The sequence below is a fragment of the Hevea brasiliensis genome, chromosome 5, assembly GCF_030052815.1.
Source record: "Hevea brasiliensis isolate MT/VB/25A 57/8 chromosome 5, ASM3005281v1, whole genome shotgun sequence".
Taxonomy (NCBI): domain Eukaryota; kingdom Viridiplantae; phylum Streptophyta; class Magnoliopsida; order Malpighiales; family Euphorbiaceae; genus Hevea; species Hevea brasiliensis.
The window spans coordinates 91,664,758-91,683,969 of NC_079497.1; the positions used below are offsets into that span (position 1 = coordinate 91,664,758).

The 19,212-nt window shown below is 33.9% G+C and overlaps 1 protein-coding gene across 1 annotated transcript; it reads left to right on the forward strand.

Annotated features, from left to right (window-relative positions):
- Nucleotides 1–916: 916 nt before the first annotated feature.
- Nucleotides 917–7,630, forward strand: LOC110658265 (CDPK-related kinase 1). The gene is made up of 11 exons (XM_021815799.2): nt 917–2,310; nt 2,883–3,013; nt 3,734–3,775; nt 3,856–3,964; nt 4,771–4,849; nt 4,945–5,241; nt 5,370–5,482; nt 5,921–6,028; nt 6,125–6,187; nt 6,320–6,487; nt 7,067–7,630. Exons 1-11 carry the CDS (start codon nt 1,828–1,830, stop codon nt 7,202–7,204), a joined length of 1,731 nt encoding a protein of 576 aa, XP_021671491.2. The 5' UTR covers nt 917–1,827; the 3' UTR covers nt 7,205–7,630.
- Nucleotides 7,631–19,212: the final 11,582 nt, after the last annotated feature.

Consider the following 19,212-nt stretch of genomic DNA (forward strand, 5'->3'; position numbering starts at 1 on the left):
TAACATATATTAAAAGTAGATGTATCCTATGATTATATAGTTTAAAATAAAATAAAATTACTTTATTATAAAAAATAAGGTAATTTAATGAAATTTTATAATTTATCTCATTAAATTTTGTAAAATGATTTTTTTTCATAAAATAATTAATTATAAAAAATTTATTAATTTAACAAAAAATTTGATATGAAAATGTGATAAGTTATTAATATAAAAGCATTTACAATATTGGTAGAAACTAGGCGTCTAACAAAAGCTAAATAGTGAAAAAAAATACAATCAAAATTAAAATTTAATTATTGTAAATATGATTTAAATATTATTAAACTAAATGAAATTAAATAAATTTTAAGAAGTAGAAATTATTAAGAATTGAATATTTGATTTTACAATTAATAAAATAGATATTTGATAATTCAAATATTGTTGTTGTGATGAAAAAAATGTTGTTAAAATAATTCATTTTGTAGAGTTGTAGCCTTGTAGGGGAAGATGGTATTATTGGTAAACTTGTGTTATCCAGCTGAAAACAGGTACATTGGAGGCATCTGGGAAATTAAATAATGAGCAAAGAAGAGAAGAACAATTGAAAAGGGACAAAAGGGTCTCAAAGCCCAACAAAAGCAAGTCAAACTTCAAAGGCGAAATACACAAGACAATGGTGGCTCGGTTTTATTAACTTCATACAAATGGTTTCACATATCATCAAAACTTGAACGCAAACAAATAAACAGATAAGAAAAAAAAACCAGTAAGCCACTACATCCATCTTTGTTTTTTGGGATCAATAAGGACAGGCTGGAAGGATCCAAAACCTCTATAACCCTACTTACATTATTATTTGTAGAGCTACAAGATCAATCCACAAATCTCTCTCTCTCTCTCTCTCTCTATAGTCTATGCTGTTACCATTTAGCAAAAAGAAGAAACCATTAACATACAATTCTTTCTTTTTTTCTTTTCTTTTATTTTTTTTTTGAAAGTGGAAGAAAGATAACAAAAATTAAATAAATAAAGAAGTTTGCAGAAAGTAAGAAAAGGAAGTAGCCTTGCTGTTACTTTTTTTTTTCATTGGTTTCTATACATATATATATTTAAAAAAATTGGTTTTTTCTTTTCTTGTTGCCTCTACTAAGCATCTTTTCTCCCCTTTTCCTGTGCTTTTGCCTCTTTTCATCTCTCCATTCTTCCCTTGTTGGAATAAAACTTCCCCTGCTTTTATTCTTTCTTTTGCTTCTCTCTATTTCTCTCCCTTAAGCTTCATCTATAATTTGCTTCTTGTTTGTTGTCTACCTTCCTTTGTATCTAACCATTTGGTTTCTTGATCGGTAAAGTCTAATACCTTTTTTTTGGCGCAATTTTTTTTTTCTTTGCTTTGATTTTTATTTTCAATTTTCTGCCTTTATAACCTGGAATTTGTTGCCAAGGGCATTTTCTTGGGAATTACAGTGCTAAGATTCATTTCTGGGTTATGTTGATCATACTGTAAAATTCAGTTTTCTTTCTGAGTTACCTTTCGAGACTGGGAAATTCAACTGGTTCAGCTTCAAATCCTTGAGTTCAATTCCTCTCTTTCTTTTTTCTTGCCTTCTATTTTTTTCTTTCCTTTAAAATGCTTCATGTTCTTTTTTGATACAGGACCAGGTTCTTCTTGATTCTCTTCCCTGTATATTTCTTGTGGAAACTTCTTTCTTCAGCTTCAAGTCCTGGAATTTGCTTTCAAATGGTGTAAATTTATTTACTTTTCTTTGAGTTTCTTCTTGAGTCCTCAGTTTCTTGATTTACGAGTGATTTCTTGAATTATCTTTTTCTTGGTTTCCTGTCTCTATGGGACTGTGTCATGGAAAACCCATTGAGACCCAACAACACGAATCCAACAACCATACACTCTCCTTTGAAACCGACTCACAACCACCAAATTCCCACACCAGCAAGGCTTCTAACCCTTTCTATAGTCCAAGTCCCTTGCCAAGCCTCTTCAAGTACTCACCTGCAATATCAAGTGTAAGCTCCACTCCTTTGCGGATTTTCAAGAGGCCCTTTCCACCTCCTTCTCCTGCAAAGCACATTCGTGCATTGCTTGCACGAAGGCATGGCTCTGTTAAGCCCAATGAAGCCCCTATCCCTGAGGGTAGTGAGAGTGAGATCGCTCTGGACAAGAATTTTGGGTTCTCCAAGCAGTTTGCGAGCCATTATGAGCTTGGTGAGGAGGTGGGGCGTGGTCATTTTGGGTATACTTGCTCTGCCAAGGCCAAGAAAGGCAACATGAAAGGCCAGGATGTGGCCGTCAAAGTTATTCCTAAGTCTAAGGTTCAGTTCTCAACTTCTCAATTTCATCTGTCTAAAGTAATTTCTTTTATTGCAAAAGCAATACTGAATTCTATTTCTATTATTGATTTGTTTAAATATTTGGAGCCTTGAATGATTTATATATCAAATTCTATTATGTTGGTGAACTTTCACTTTGCCCCTTCATTCCCCTGTGTGATATTTTAGAGGAAATTTGTTACTGATATTTAGCATCTCTCTCTGTTGCCGTTAAGATGCCTGTTGCAGTCATTGACCTTTAGGCTTAATCAGGAAGGTCTACCCTGGATTGGTCTTAAAAGTGCAGTCCTTAATTTTTCCTAGAAGACATTTATAATTTGTATGTCATCATGGGCTTTTGATTAATTGACTTTCTTTAACATGAAAGGCAGTAATGTAGCATTGGATGATTAGTTTCATGTGAATGCAATTTTGTCTCAAGTCAATGTATCATTAATGGGACTCCATGCTCTAAGTTAGTCATGTCTTTGTTTTGGTTTTCAGCTTATCTTGCCTGACTCTGGAAAACAACAAATTATTTGTTTTGTTCAAATGAAAATGATCAATTTTTGCAGATGACCACTGCAATTGCTATTGAGGATGTAAGACGGGAAGTCCAAATATTACGAGCTCTAACTGGACATAAGAACCTGGTACAGTTCTATGACGCCTACGAAGATGATGAGAATGTCTACGTTGTGATGGAGTAAGTTTGGATTGCCTCATTTTCTGGTTTTTCTCCCCTTAAAATGAATCTTGTTGTGGTATTCAAGTATTGCTATTACAATTAATATGTTAAACACCAAGTTATGATTTAGACTTAGATCAAGTTCTTTTGTTTTCCCTGTATTTCACTGTAAGATGCATGTGTTTTACCAATGGAATCTTGTATATATGTCTATAACATGTCAAATACTCATACTTAACTCTGCTGTGTCCTGTGTGTTTTGGTCAAAATCATTCTTCATAGAATTTTGTATGAGACCAAATTTACATTGACATGGCTTAGTCAATAATATGATCAGTAAACATTTTCTGTGAAGTAGAACAAGCCATCCAAATTGTTTATGATTGTTCAAATCATAGATTCTATAGGCTTATAATATTCATAGGAACATTCTTGGAATTCCTTTTTTAGTGGCATGTGCAAAGTTCTTTGTATTACCTGATTGTAATTACTTTCGATGCATGTTTGACATGGTGTAATTCAATTATAATGTATGAAATGTATTTTAGTTCATTTTCTATTGAATTTTTGCTTGATTACATTCAATTGTATCTTACCAAAGATGCACTTCTGTCATTCTTTTGGTATTTATTTTTTCTTGAAGTTACAATATTATCCACGAGTTTCTAAATTGATCATAGCATGATATTGGAAGATACAATTTGGAGCTTATCATCTACCTGCTATGTAATTTTTTAGGTTGTGCAAAGGTGGTGAACTATTGGATAGGATTCTTGGAAGGTAATTTACTTGCAAAAATGTGTTATATCTCCAGCTTGTTCTATTACATTCTAACTCACTATCTCCAATTCGTGTTCCAGGGGTGGAAAATACTCAGAAGATGATGCAAAGACTGTTATGGTTCAGATATTAAGTGTAGTTGCCTACTGTCATCTCCAAGGTGTAGTTCATCGTGATCTGAAGCCAGAGGTAATTAATTCACATAAATAATTGTTTTTACATATTATTTTAAATAAGAAATAAACTCTTCAATCATTTCTTTTCTGGAATTTAATCACCTGCACGCAGATGATGTGTCATATGTAGTCAGCACTGCCATTGTTGGAGTACATCTATACATGCAGATGTGCTTTCCTCAGTTTTGCATGAAAATGATTACAAATGAAATTTATTGACTATTAGCATGGAAAAAACTTATTCAAAATGTAATACAGATGTGGAAGATGATATTTGCTAGTATAATAATTCAAGAATAATAGTTTTGGTAAGGCAGTAGAGAATTATGTTGTTTTTGATTTTGTGATTTTGACTAATTTGAATGCAAATGATAAAATCTCCCATTTGATTGGAGCTTTAGCGTTCGTGTTGCATATTATATCCCACTGAGATGTTTCAACTTTTGACTTTTAACATCTTGCGTACTGGACCTAGAAACTTTGCTGCTGAAATAAGAAGTCTCATTTTCTTAACATGGCCATGCATGTCTTAGATGCTAATCTTCTTCTCTAATCCTCAGTAGCATATAGTTTAGTTACTTTCTCAATTATTTAAAAAAATATGGAAAAGGTTTCCTATGGTTTGAACTCATAGCGACTAGGCCATGATAGAGCAAACTTACTTTGCATCAAGATCTAGATTATAGCTTGATTGTGTATTTGAAATAGTGTGTATATCAAAAGTTCTGCTCTTAAATATTTCTGTCAAATTGCATTTTCTCTTATACTATGGCATATTTCTCATTTTCTAATTTTTATGTGCCATGTTATATGTATTAGAATTTTTTGTTCACTACTAAGGAGGAGAGTTCCCCATTGAAGGCAATTGATTTTGGACTATCTGACTATGTAAAGCCAGGTCAGAAATGCTGCCTTAAGCCTTCCCCCTCTCTCCCTTCCTCACCTTTTTGGTTTCAAAATGTATTAGAGCTTGATTGTTAGATTCATCTGCAGATGAAAGGTTGAATGACATTGTAGGAAGTGCATATTATGTAGCTCCTGAAGTTCTACATCGATCGTATGGGACTGAAGCAGACATGTGGAGTATTGGTGTAATTGCTTATATTCTTCTATGTGGCAGCCGGCCGTTTTGGGCACGGACAGAATCTGGCATCTTTCGAGCTGTCCTCAAAGCAGATCCAATATTTGATGATGCTCCTTGGACTTCTTTATCCCCTGAAGCAATAGACTTTGTGAAGAGGTTGTTGAACAAGGACTATCGTAAGAGACTGACTGCTGCTCAGGCCCTAAGTAAGGAGCTGAAGTCATATTTGTGTTTCTAAGCCCTGATTTGATCACCGACTATATGGTTACATAATATATCAATTTCAACAATATTTAAGATTCTAATGATTGCTGCCTGGATTTTTGTGTGTTAGGTCATCCATGGTTAGCCAATCATCATGACATAAAGATCCCATTGGATATGATTGTATACAAGCTTGTAAAGACTTATATCTACTCATCTTCTCTGAGGAAATCTGCACTGGGGGTAAGTCATGGTATAATGACTGGTTAATGTAAAAAAATTTACAGTATAGTGACTGACTAGTATAAAAAGAGTGACCAATCTTCTGAAATGCAGGCTTATTGAGAACTAATGTAAAAATGGACTTGCTGATACCCTAACTATTAAAATTATTCATGACATTAAAAGATTTATATATGTACATAGACTATTAAGGATCTGTAGGTAATCCAGATGCATCCATTTCCAGTTCTAATGGATTTGGACCATTCTACAAGGACCCACAAAGCAATGAGTAAACTCAAGTGAAGTTTGCATCATAAATTATAAGTTAATTTAACACCAACCTATGGAGCAGAAAAATACTTTTGTATATTTGATGTATTGTCCACGATGTAAATCTCTGATCTTTTCTCGGAAAAAAAAAATTACTATACTAAGTATGCATGGTTACCATGACAGGCTCTGGCAAAGACATTGACCATAGCCCAGCTAGCTTACCTCCGGGAACAATTTACACTGTTAGGGCCAAGCAAAAATGGATTCATTTCTATGTCAAACTTTAAGATGGTGAGCTCTTTATCCTTCCTCTTGTTGGCTTTGTCCATCACCTTATGTACTTTGGGGATTTTCTTATGTCATTCTGAACGATGTTGGAAATAACAGGCAGTAGTAAAGAACTCCACAGATGCGGTAAAGAATTCGAGGGTCCTTGATTATGTTAGCATGGTACTGCTTCAAAAATATTTTTTGTTAATCTATTATTATTAATTTTTGGCTTAATGGTTTGAACCTTGTCAAATTTAATTTTGAGAAATTTTTTATTGAGGTCTAGTGTCTGATTGTCTATGTCCATTTCAGGTTAGTTCTCTCCAATATAGAAAATTGGATTTTGAAGAATTTTGTGCAGCTGCCATTAGTGTTCATCAACTAGAAGGAATGGATTGTTGGGAGCAACATGCTAGGCGTGCCTATGAGTTGTTTGAGAAGGATGGCAACAGACCTATTATGATAGAGGAACTTGCCTCAGTATGTCTCTCTCTCTCTCTCTCTCTCTCTGTGTGTGTGTGTGTGTGTGTGTGTGTCTCTCTCTCTGTTTGTATCTCTAACATGTTTGCACAAATGTACATGAATGCTTATTTGCAGACAATAAGACATTCTTTTCTGCATTACTGTGTACCTAAAATTTCTACATATATGGGCAAATGATTAAGTGAGAGGAAATCCTGCACTGTAGAGCTGAAGTATTGGTCTAAAGCACCACAGAAGAATGAGAATGAGAAATGGCTTAGGATTGAAATAATCACTAAATAGCCCCTGTTTTGACTGCCACGTGATCTTTGCCCTGGACCAAATTGAGGAAGTTAACTTTCAGTCCATGACTTTGATTTAGATCTTTCAATTGCAAGTCATCCTTTTAAAATAAGGATGATAGAGGATTCTGACTTAAAATTTCTGATCATGTTAATTTTTACAACTTAGAAATGTATAGTACTGCTAGTGCTAGTGAATCAAGACTGAAAAAAAAAAGCTAGTGAATTTGGTTACCTTCAGTTTCTATCCAAGTGGTTGCAAACCACTAAATATTTTTTCCTTTTGTATTTATAGGAGCTTGGTCTTAGCCCATCAGTACCAGTTCATGTGGTTCTCCAAGACTGGATAAGACATGCAGATGGCAAGCTAAGTTTCTTGGGCTTTGTTAGGCTTCTTCATGGGGTTTCTTCGCGCACATTTCAGAAGTCTTGAAAATACCCACCTATACAGAATATTTTCTTTTCTCGATTGCTTTGGCTCTCCTTGACCTGGAACGTTGCAAGGGGATACAATGGCATGCCCAGTTTTACCCAAAACAAGCATGTGTTCTGTTGATCACTGTGAACAGTGCTGCAAGTTAAAGCTTTAGCAGATGTGGCATGCCTTTGCTAAATGGAGCCATTTCTGACATGGTCTCATGTCAAGTATGTTTTTCCTCTTTGTTCTTACCTATATAAAGTTTTTATTTTTGTTTTTACTTTTTCTTTTCCTATGATTGGTATCAGTGGGATTAGAGGATTGTACAGATGAGGGTAGATCAAAATGTGTATTTAGGTTTAGTAAACAGCTTTAAACTGAACTATTGAAGTGATTTTTTTTTTCATCATCTTATCAAACAATCTGCATTCTTTCAGAATAGTTTCCACTGTGATGAAGTTGATGATCTATTCTATACTTTTTATAATGTTCTGAACTCGCAGGCAATAGGACTCTTTCAAAAAAATAAAAAAAGGGAGTTAGATGTAACGCTCCATACGTTAATCTCTCTTGAATCCACAAGTGTGAGATGCTTCCTACACTAAATCAACTTCTTTTCATTATTATCTATATAAATATTATAAAGCTGGGCTTGAAATAGGAGCACATTGTATGGACAAGTGGCTTCATATATTACAACCCCTTGGCACCACAAAATTCTGATATTCCTCATTGAAATAGGAGCACATTGTATTGACAAGTGGCTTCTTTTATTACAACCACTTGGCACCACAAAATTCTGATATACCTCAATGTTCTATACACAATCATAATAAATTAAATTTTCAGTTACTGTCTTTTACTTTTGGTCTTTCCAATCCATTCAAATTCCATAATATCCTCAATGTTCTTTACACAATCATAATAAACTAAATTTTCAGTTGCTATGTCTTTTACTTTTGGTTTTCCCAATCCATTCGAATTCCATAATATGTTCCAATAATAAAATGCCCATTTATTTCTAAGCATAATGCAAGCTCACAAGATGGCAAAGAAGATCCAATTAGCAGTATATTTGGTTGATGCATTTGTTAATGCCACTTTGGTTGATGGAAAAGAGCGCCACATTCAGAAGGATAGTATGAGAATTTGCAGTGAGATAATGCGAGGTTGCATAGTGTGGGTGAGGGGAGTAACAGTTATGGAAACAGTGATATTAATGGGAATAGTGGGAATTTCAATCCTGGGAGTTGTAGGGTTGTTAAGGATGTGTGGTGTGGCCCTGAAATAAGGTTTTCTGCTGATGCTGTTGTGTTGGTGGGATAAGAAATGCATCTGGGAGAGGGAAGATTGATGGGGACAACAAAATCAAAGGGAGTGGGAGGTATTCTTTTAATGTAGGCTTTATTTTGCCTCTTTCTTTGACACTTCACTTTCTTCTTTACTATAAATATAATGCAGTTGTGGCTATTGCTTTATTTTGAGTGATTGATATAAGATTTGATGCATATATGCTGTGGTGCTGATTATTACTGTTCTTCAAGATTTTTTTTTTCACTACCCCTTTTGCTTCTATTATGTTCTTTCTTTCTTTCCTTGATTTCTCAGTTGCTCTATGTATATATGAATTATTTATTTATTTATTTATTTTTTGTTTTGGGGGTGGTGGAAGGGAGGAGGGGGAGAGGGGGGTCTCTGATAAATGGCTTAACACGACACTTGAATTGCAACATGTAATTTTGGCTCCAAGCTTTTTAAAGCTCAGCTTCAAAGTGAATCAAATTTTAGATTTATCTTTTTTTTTTTTTTTTTTTTTTTCATTTTATATAAATAAAATATTTCATGTAATTTTAGAATGATGAACAAGATTTTTATCTATAAGTTATGTTTTTAAACTTTTAACATTTTTAATTTTAAACATATATTTTTTAATTTTTAGATACTATATTTCATTATTTATTCTATTAATAATTTAAAAAATAAAAATACTTGCGCGGATACATGTCTAGTTATTATTACAAGTTCAGGGCAACTAGTTGCTTCTGGTTTCTTTTAGGTCAGATGGATTTGAGAATCACCTTCTTTGAGGTCAGGTCAAGTTTGCCCTGATATTTCGAAAGAAAAAAAATAAATTTATATTTATGAAACCGATAGATGTGTATTTGCCTTTAAGTTTTTCTTGGAGAATTAAAAATTTAATTCATTGACAAAGATGAGAAATTGAAAATTATCTTCATTAAAAACTTTACAAATTAAAATAAAAACAAAATTAAAGCATATATTTTACAAAAATTAATGACTAAGTTTATGCATTATTCATTATCAGAAATTACTTTTATAAATTGTCCTAATATTTAAGCTTATTAAATTTTATTTAATTAATTTTGAAATTAAATAAAAAAAAAATCCGTAGGATAGAGCTTTTCTTGTGGACATAGAAAGTTGCAGGCATCTTGAACGGATATGATCACGCAGAATTTGTGACACTTCAAAAGGAAGCATATGATTTGTTACTTCACAATGTCAATCTCTATCCAGGCAATTTCCTTTAGTTTTTTTAATCTAAAAAAATCCACATTCTGATATAATATATTATGACCGAACATATAGATTGTCCTCTTCCTATATAGTTTAGAAAAGGGAAAATAATTATTTAATTGTAAAATTTTTCATGAGAAAAATACACTTAAAATATCATATAATTTATGAGTTTTATTAAAAGAGGATTGAGGTTTTTTTCCTTTACACCTAAGAGTTTGTGATTTAATGTTGTTAATACTTAAAAGGCAAAGTCATTAATGGTGGTAGACATTTAGTGATGTGGCAAGTATATGTTAACATAGCATAAATGTGGCAGAGTTGACACTAACTTTAACATCATGTCAATAATTTTATTGTTATTATTTATTTTGAGATCTAAGTGTAAAAAGCTAAATATATGTCTCTTAAGTATCACAAAAAAAAAAAAAGCCCAAGCCCTAAATGTTAAAAGTTCGAAAATGCACTTAAGTGTACTTTACTTTTTGATTAATAAATGAGTCATTATATGTTGATAAATAAGTTCTTAAATGGGCAATTTTTATAACTTGTCTTGGAATTTTGTTTTATGATTCACTTCCATCCCTTAATTATAATTTGCAACTATAAGTTCCTTAAACTTTAATTTTATTTCATAAAAACCTCTCTAACCTGCTGTAGCAGGTTTCCAGGTTAAAAAAGCAATGAAATTACCTTTCTATCTTTTTTTCTCTTATACTCAAAAAACACCGACCATTTCAACTACTATTTGGACCTATCACAAAAATACTAATACTATCACAATAATCTGCTTTATGGAAATGACAATGATTACCCTTCATTGGAAAGTGTCAAAATAAAATTAAAATTTAGGGATTTTTTAGTAACAAATTAAAATTAAGAAACAGAAGTGAAACACGGGGTAAAGTTCATGAATGGACTATAAAAATTACCCGTCCTTAAATATTATAGTTATTTATAATTCTTTGTTTCTGTCTCTCCCTCTCACTCTATCTCTATCCTTCCATGTCTTCCTTTTTTTTTCTCTCTTTCTATTTGGGTCTCTATCTATCTTTATCTCCCTTTTTTCTCTTACTATTTGGGTCACTCTCTCTCTCTCTCTCTCTCTCTCTCTTATCATTTTCATCTCTTTTTCTTATGTTTCTCCCATTGTCTCTCCTCTATCTATCTCTTTCTACATTTCTTAAAGGTATTCCCAAAATCCAAAAACAAGTTGAAAAAAATTTATGTGTGGTGCTGAAACTGAGGATTATTAACTTGGTAGCAGATGATGAGCTTTTACGTGAAAGGTGATAGGAATGAACCGTCCAACATCAAAAAGGGAGAAAAGGCGAAGTGTATTCATAAGGACATGACTTGGCTAGCTACATAGTGCACTTTTGAGCTTAATGATGGCAAAGCCAAGCGGACAAATCCATGGGGCCATTTGGGTCAAAATGAACAATACTATGCTATTAGGCCAAGGTGTTACAGTGTGGATCAACTAGAGAAGAAATAGGAAATAGGAAAGGAACAATTTTCAAAAAGGAAAAGTATGATAATAACTTAAAAATCAGCATTCAAAATTTTTTAGGGAAAAGTATACTTAAGTATGCTATACTTTTAAATTTTTAACATTTAAGGATTGAGCTTTCTTTTTTGGGCACTTAAGGGACCTGTGATATCAACTTTTTATACTTAGATCCAAAAAAGTAGCATTAAAATTGTTGCACATGGCATTGATGTCCGCACCACGTCAGCTCATGTTTAACATCATTAGCAAAGTGACTAACAGCGTTAGACCATAGGCCCTTAAGTACAAAAGAAAAAACTTCAAACCCCTTTTAGTAAAATATGTAAATCACATGGTACCTATGTGTACTTTACCCCAATATTAATTAGTAGTCCTCCAATTTTTAAAAATCATTTAGTTAATACTTAATGTTAAATTTTAATATTCATATAGTCCCTCCATTTAATTTAATACTAATTTTCAGTTAGTTGATGCAAATAATGAGGTCAAATGAGAGAGAGATATTTTATCCCAAAAATACCCTAACCTCACATCTTTGTTTCAGAAATACCCTTACCCATTAAATCCTTAATTTCTCTCAACATTTCAACTTTCCATGTTAATAAGGGTAACATTTTAAAATTGAAATCAAGATACAAGTGTTTGCATATTTACAAAACAAAGAGAATTTGGCTATTAAATTAGTAGCTCAATGGTAAATGGCTAGTGGCCATTGTCTACTGACTATCTCCATTCTTCTTCTACTAAATGATCATGAAAATGGATTCAATTTGTTGGTAGATGGCACAGCTAAACAACAACTGTAGGCCACCAGTATATCTCTTCTATTGACTCCGTGATACTCATCAAACAGTGATACACTATAAAATAATCACATATAATATATACCTCTTTTATTTCGTAATATATCCCATGAGGAATATTTCCTAGAATATGTCAATGAATATGCCCCTATCACTTTCCCTATATATAAGGCAGATAAGGATGGAAAAGTCCCTCTTCTTTAAGACCTCTTTTCTCTTTCCTCTCTATTGTATCTTTATTATACTACTACGCTTTTAACTTAGGCGTCAGACAGTCCTCACTAGGGACCTCCCTAGTGGACCTCTGGCCATTTTTCTTTGCTTACAAGTCTCTTATACCCGAGACAATGAAAGTGGGACTATATTAGTGAAATAAAAATTTCAGGCTTCATTAAATGGCGCCGTCTGTGGGAATCGGCATAAGAAGCTATGTCTCTTCCTTATCCTCCTTGAAAAATCAATGTCTTATTTTTTTTGAAGTCCAACATATTAAAGGGAGCCATTATTTAAAGAGATATGAAAACTAAATAAGGAGGACAGTTGGTGGTTTACAACAACCCAGCTAGAAGAATTTATTATTCTACTAGAAAATCTTTGAAATTCGAGGTTAGTAACTTAAATCTATATGCTCTAAATGTAATTGCAGCTTCAACTTTGGTCTTCTCCATCTTCTTATTGCCCGAGGGAGATCTAGGAATTTTTTTCAAACTAGGTCTAGATTTGTTTTAAGTTGTTTAGATCTTAGACCTATACATAAAAATAAATAAATGTAACAAAAATATTCTATTGGGAGCCATGTTTTCATAATATTAATAAAGGACAAGAGTTGATAGTAAGAGTTTGGGTTGTTGCAATGCTCATTGAGAGTGCCTAGAATAGTGTTAAGCTAGATAAGCACTTAGTAGTCATTCAAGCTCATTATCCGAGCACTCAGCAGCCATCTGAGCTCACTATCTGAGCACTTAGAAGTATCCAAGCTCATTATCTGAAGACTTAGGAGTTGTCCGAGTGCTTAGATGTTGTCTTACCCATTTCTCGAGCATTAAACAATTATGTTGTTCACTAGACAAGTACTTCTGAAGTCATCATTATTCAAGCTGACCTGGTATGTCACTATATTATAATTAAAGAGAGAGAGAGAGAGAGAGAGAGAGAGAGAGAGAGAGAGAGAGAGAGAGAGAGAGAGAAGAAGAAGAAGAAGAAGAAGAAGAAGAAGAAGAAAACAAAAATTGACTACTCTAAAATGCAAGCCATAAAATAGCTCGTGCTTAGAGCAGGGGGCATTCCCTAAAGTTAAAAGAGTTGTTTTACAAATTATTAAAGACTTTTAGATCTAAGGACTAGTCTTTCAAGACTAAAGGTTGAAGAGAAGTTTCAGAGCACAAAATTTAAAATAAATAATGCTTCACAAGGGCTAAGACTACTCTTGTAAGAATAAGTTAGAACTATAAGCTTTGAAGGTCACAACTCGTTTAAATGCAAAAAGAAATAAATAATAAAGATCAAATTTTATGTTTTTTTTAAATCAGATAAACAAGACTCTTACTAACAGAGCTAAGACTCTTACTAATAGAGCTACAAGCTCTATAAAACCCAAAGTTTATTCTAATAGTTAGTTATATGACTTTGCATTGTTAAATACTATATCATATCCTTTTCAGTCTTAGAGAGATAAGAAAATATAAATTGAATATGTAAATTAAAATTCATCTCTGTCCTATTTCATTCACATGAGAATTAATATGAATATTTCATAAACCACTACTAGCTATTAAGCTTCGATGCCATCATATCTTTTTGGGAGAAAAGTCTCATTTCAGCACAAAATGGCTTGGGTTGGACGAGTTGAAACCACTAGTGGTCATACTATAGATTAGGGGCATGGTAGGGCAACCTGTTGATGTTTAGATTTACTTAAGGACGTTAGGCCCAAACGACATCTGGCTAATGATATGATGGACATAAGCATGATTGATTGGTCATCTAGAGTAAATCAATTGGACAACCTACTACTTGTCCTCAAGAACAAGTTTCTTTATTGGTGTCAGCTCATGAAATAAACGCACGAGTTAATAAATTAAAGATATGAAAATCTCAAAGATGAGATTGAAACTAATTACTCTAAGATACAAGTCATAAATAACATGTACTTAGGGCAATGGGCATTTCCCAAATTCCCTATATGGGGCATAAAAAAGTTTGTAAAATCAGATAGTACCCTTTAGATGCAAAAAAACTTTTCTTAGAATAAAAGTACTCCTACCTTTGAGAAGTAAAGTTAGCAAAAGAACTCTATACAAGTAGTGAGTAAAACAATATAAATTTACTTCATCCACACTCTGTATTATATATGATCATATCATTTTCAGTCTTATCAAGCTTGAAGAGGTCGATTGGTTGTGCTCATGGAGGTGATGGTGCTTATCAAGACAAGTGAGTCATGATGGTTATTTGGAAAAGTCTTAAAGTTAGCAAATGTGAGAGGAAGCACTTAAGATTTGTTCCAAGTGCAATTTGAGCTTTGCCTAGTGAAGGTGACTGACTTCTTCTAGTTTGGCTGACAGGTTCTTGGATCTTGAATAACTTACTTGTTCTTCATGCTCGGATGGCTGACTTCTTAGAGCTCAAATAGCTGACTGGTTTTTTGAGCTCAAATGGTCGACTTCTTAGAGCTCGAATAACTGACTGGTTCTCTATACTTGGACAATCAGTTGCTTGTTATTTGGATGGACCATTTCCACTATATGTCACCAACCTGAATGAGTGTATGGAAAGACTTGCCCATCATGCTTATAGTTGTCCTAAACTAAGGAATAATAATAATAATAATAATAATAATAATAATAATAATAATAATAATAATAATAATAATAATAATAATAATGTGACACCCCTTACCCGTCTATAGTGTAACCGAGCAAGTTATGCCACTCAGTGTGTCGGAACACCAATTAATGTTTCAATTTCAATTAATCCTTTTTTATTCGTTTATTTATAATTTTTAATAAATCTAAATTTTTTCGCAAATTTTATAGAAAATCCGGCAGAGTGCCGGCTATAAATTGGAAAAACAGTTCTTCTGAACCTGTTAAAAACACTCCCAATAATATCATCACATTATTCTCAATCAACCTCCAATATATACTCAATAATTTCTCAATTCACTTTAGTATCTCAAAATTTAATTCAATTCAAAACACAATCAACTCAAGGAAAAATGCTCATTTTATTACTGAACATATTCCATAGATACTTACATCAAAGCATAATTACATGAACTTATAATATACATTACAGAAGATTACAAAATACAAAATGTCAAAATATCAAAATATCAAAATGGCCTAATGTCCTACCAAATGCACTGCAACGTGAGGTGACTCTGAACTCTGAGTGCAGATATGAAGGCTCACCCTATATGAGGCCTCTTTGGACTCTCGGCAATATGTCTCGATGACTGCGTGGCAAAAGCGATGCGCTAAGTAATTCTGCTTAGTGGTGACAATATAAAATAAAATAAAATAAAATAAAATAAAATAAAATAAAATAAAATAAAACATGTGTACAGAATGTATGTTTACATTTTTGGATGAACTAAGTCTCAAATAGTTATTGCATTATTATTCAATTGAAGTTTGGTAAGATTTATTAATACTGCCCGAGTAACCTATACTAGTTGACTGGACTGGATAAATGGGTAAACTGGTACTGGGTACTAAGTACGTCGAACCATCACACCATCGTACACATTGTGTCTCCCAGTGTGCAACAGAATAGCTAATAAGCTGTGATAATTATCGGGAATTAAACCCGAGTATAACAACTCAATATCATAGCCAAGGGCTATTATGTCACAGAATGGCATGGGAAGCCATGAAATACAGAATAGCATGAAGCCATATGCAGTACTGCTAACAGAACCCTATTGGCATGCCAACCTATCCAAACCAATCACATTAGGCCTACTAGGGCATTTAACACTTTTCATTTATGTAATTCTTTGAAATTGAATTTTTATGATTACTATTCATTTTATTGGTCAATCAAAATGTTGACTTTTGCATTGGCAATAGGTAAATTAGTTTAAATATCATCAACATACCACATTTTGTATTTTAAACTTGTTGGTATTGGTTGTCAATACCATCTCTAAGCTTAATATGAATTGGACAGAATTTTCAGTTTTCAAGCTTTGGGTTTACTGTTCCATTAGTTACTGTTGCAGTGGGAATTTGGAAAAATGATAAACATGAAAGTTGTTCCTTATATTGTCTAGTTGAATTTCTTTTTTTTTGAATCACTCCATTTGGAGTTTTGTAGCTTAATTTATGGCCTAAAAACCATAACTGGCCGGATTGGGCAGATTCCAAAAATCTGGGCAAAATTGGTTCTGCCAGATTTGGTAACTCAAGTTGGGTTGGCAATTTGACTAGGTTATGGTCATAATTTGGGTCAGGTTTCTTCATGAAAGTTGTTGGTCTATATCTCAACTTATTTCTGGTAAAATTTCAGATCAATTGGACCTTGCTACATTGAGTTATGGCCAAATGATCAAATACCGTTCATTTAGTCATTTTGCCCAGGCAGATTGCAGGTCAAGTTGGTTTGGTTTTCTGGGCATAGTTTCTTCATCAAAGTTGTGCCATTATGTGTCTAGTTTCATGTCCAATTGGCCAAACACCAATTGAACCTCTACAAATCAAGTTATGGCTGTCCAAACAGGCTGGACTCACAGCCACACCTGCAGGTCACATAAGGCAGCCACATCAACCTCAAATCCCACAACCCAATTCACTTCATTTTTGATTCAAACCAAACCAAATGGTCACTAATTAACCATTAAAACCTACTTCCATCATCACAAGATCAAGTCTCATTCTTCAACCCAAACCCTAACTCAACAATTCAAAATCATGCATTATCATTGCATTTATCAATTCACTTATAAGTTACACTTTGAGGGCAGCCATACTTGCATGTTAGCTCCCCAAAAATTATCACTATATTACCCTAACCATGGCTGCCAAAATTTAGGGTTAGCATACCAATGTCTTTCATCAAATTTCTTTGTCATTTGCTCACCTATATAGTTCTTAAACATTAAATTAAAGTTAAAATTCAAGGTTTAGGTCACTAACCTCTTTTAGCTCAAATCCAAGCCAACCAAAACTTTAATTTTTCTTCAAGATTTTGCTGCCCAAAGCTTCCTCAAGGTGTGGGGTGAATTTTTTGTGAAGACAACTAGGGCTTTTGGTGGAAGAAAGCTAGGGAAAATCAAGCTTGAAAAAAGCTTGCAAATAGGTAACAATGGTGGAGGTTCACGGCAAGAGGAAGAAAAAGAAAGAGAAGTCTGATTTTTTTTTTCCCATTTTCCAGCCCATTTGACCTCTTTTAAGTAAGTTTATGCCATGTGTCACCATGTAATTGGCTGAAGGCACACTAATGCCATCATGTGATGTCATAAATTCTCATTTAATTCATTTTTTTTCTTTTCTTTTCTACTCATTTTCAATTCAATTTTTAGTAATATTTATTCACATTTTATGTCATAATAATTATTTACTTAACTGGACAAGTCGGCCAAAAATCACATCTGAAGGCGAAATGACCAAAATGCCCTCCGTTTGGCTTAACGGGCCAAAATTGTCTGTACCGATTGAAAAAATTTTCTAAGTATTTTCTTAGCATTCTAATGCCATAAGAACCTCAATAACCCTTCTCTGGAGTCCCAAAAATTATTTTATAATCTTTCCCCTGGGTCTAGGGCTCCTAGTTGCGAGAACCGCAATTTCTCACTAGGTTACCCATCGCTAGGGCACCGGCTCATTTAACTTGGTTGTATTTTATTTTTAAAATTTTTCCTAAATTTTTCTTATTAATATTTGAGTTAATTTTGGTTCCTCACTTTAGTTTAAATATTTTTCCGGACGTTCTAGCTGTCCAAACCGACACTGGTCACCGGAACAGTAGAATGTACGGATTTACTACAGGGAGGGTGTTACAACTCTTCCCCTCTAATTTAAATTTCGTCCTCGAAATTTACCTGATGCAAACAGTGGAGGGAACTGTTGCCTCATCGTCTCTTCACTTTCCCAAGTTGCCTCTTCAATGTTGTGGTGCCTCCAAAGCACTTTCACCAGTGGAATTTGTTTATTTCTCAGTTCCTTTACTTCTCGAGCTAGGATCCTTATAGGTTCCTCTTCATATGTCAAATCCGGTTGTACTTCAATTTCTTCCATGGAGATGACATGTGAAGGGTCTGAGCGGTATCTTCTGAGCATGGACACGTGGAACACATTGTGGATCTTGTCCAGCTCTGGTGGTAAAGCTAGCCTGTAGGCTACTGGTCCCACACGTGCAATGACTTCATATGGGCCAATAAACCTATGGCTCAACTTACCTTTTCTTCCAAACCTTAGTACCTTCTTCCACGGTGACACCTTGAGGAACACTTTGTTGCCAACCGCATATTCTATTTCTTTTCTCTTCAGGTCGGCATAGGACTTCTGTCTATCGGAGGCAATCTTCAGGTTAGCTTTGATTATTTTCACTTTTTCCTCAGTCTGTTTTACCAGGTCTGGTCCTACCAGCTTATCTTCACCCAATTCAGTCCAACACACTGGGGTTTTACATTTCCTCCCATACAGTGCTTCATACGGAGCAATTTGAATGCTAGCTTGGTAGCTATTGTTGTATGCGAATTCTGCCAGTGGGAGATATCTATCCCAACTCTCCTCAAACTCAATGACACAACTCCTTAGCATATCCTCCAGGATCTGACATATATTTCATGTTATTATTATCATTTCAGTTTAATATTTGCATTAGTTCAGTTGGTTTCAGTTGTTTACATGGATTACTCTTTCTGATTGCCCATCTGTCTGAGGATGGAAAGCCATGCTAAAGCGGAGTTGTGTGCCCAAGGCTTCTTGCAACTTTTTCCAAAATCTCGATGTAAACCTTGGGTCTCAGTCAGATATGATAGAAAGTGGGATTCCATGCAGCCTAACTATCTCACTGATATATAATTCTGCTAGCTTCTCGAGTGAGTAGTTAGTCCTAACTGGCAGAAAATGTGCTGACTTTGTCAATCTGTCCACTATCACCCACACTGCATCATGCTTCCTTTGGGTGAGAGGTAGACCACTAACAAAATCCATAGTGACCCG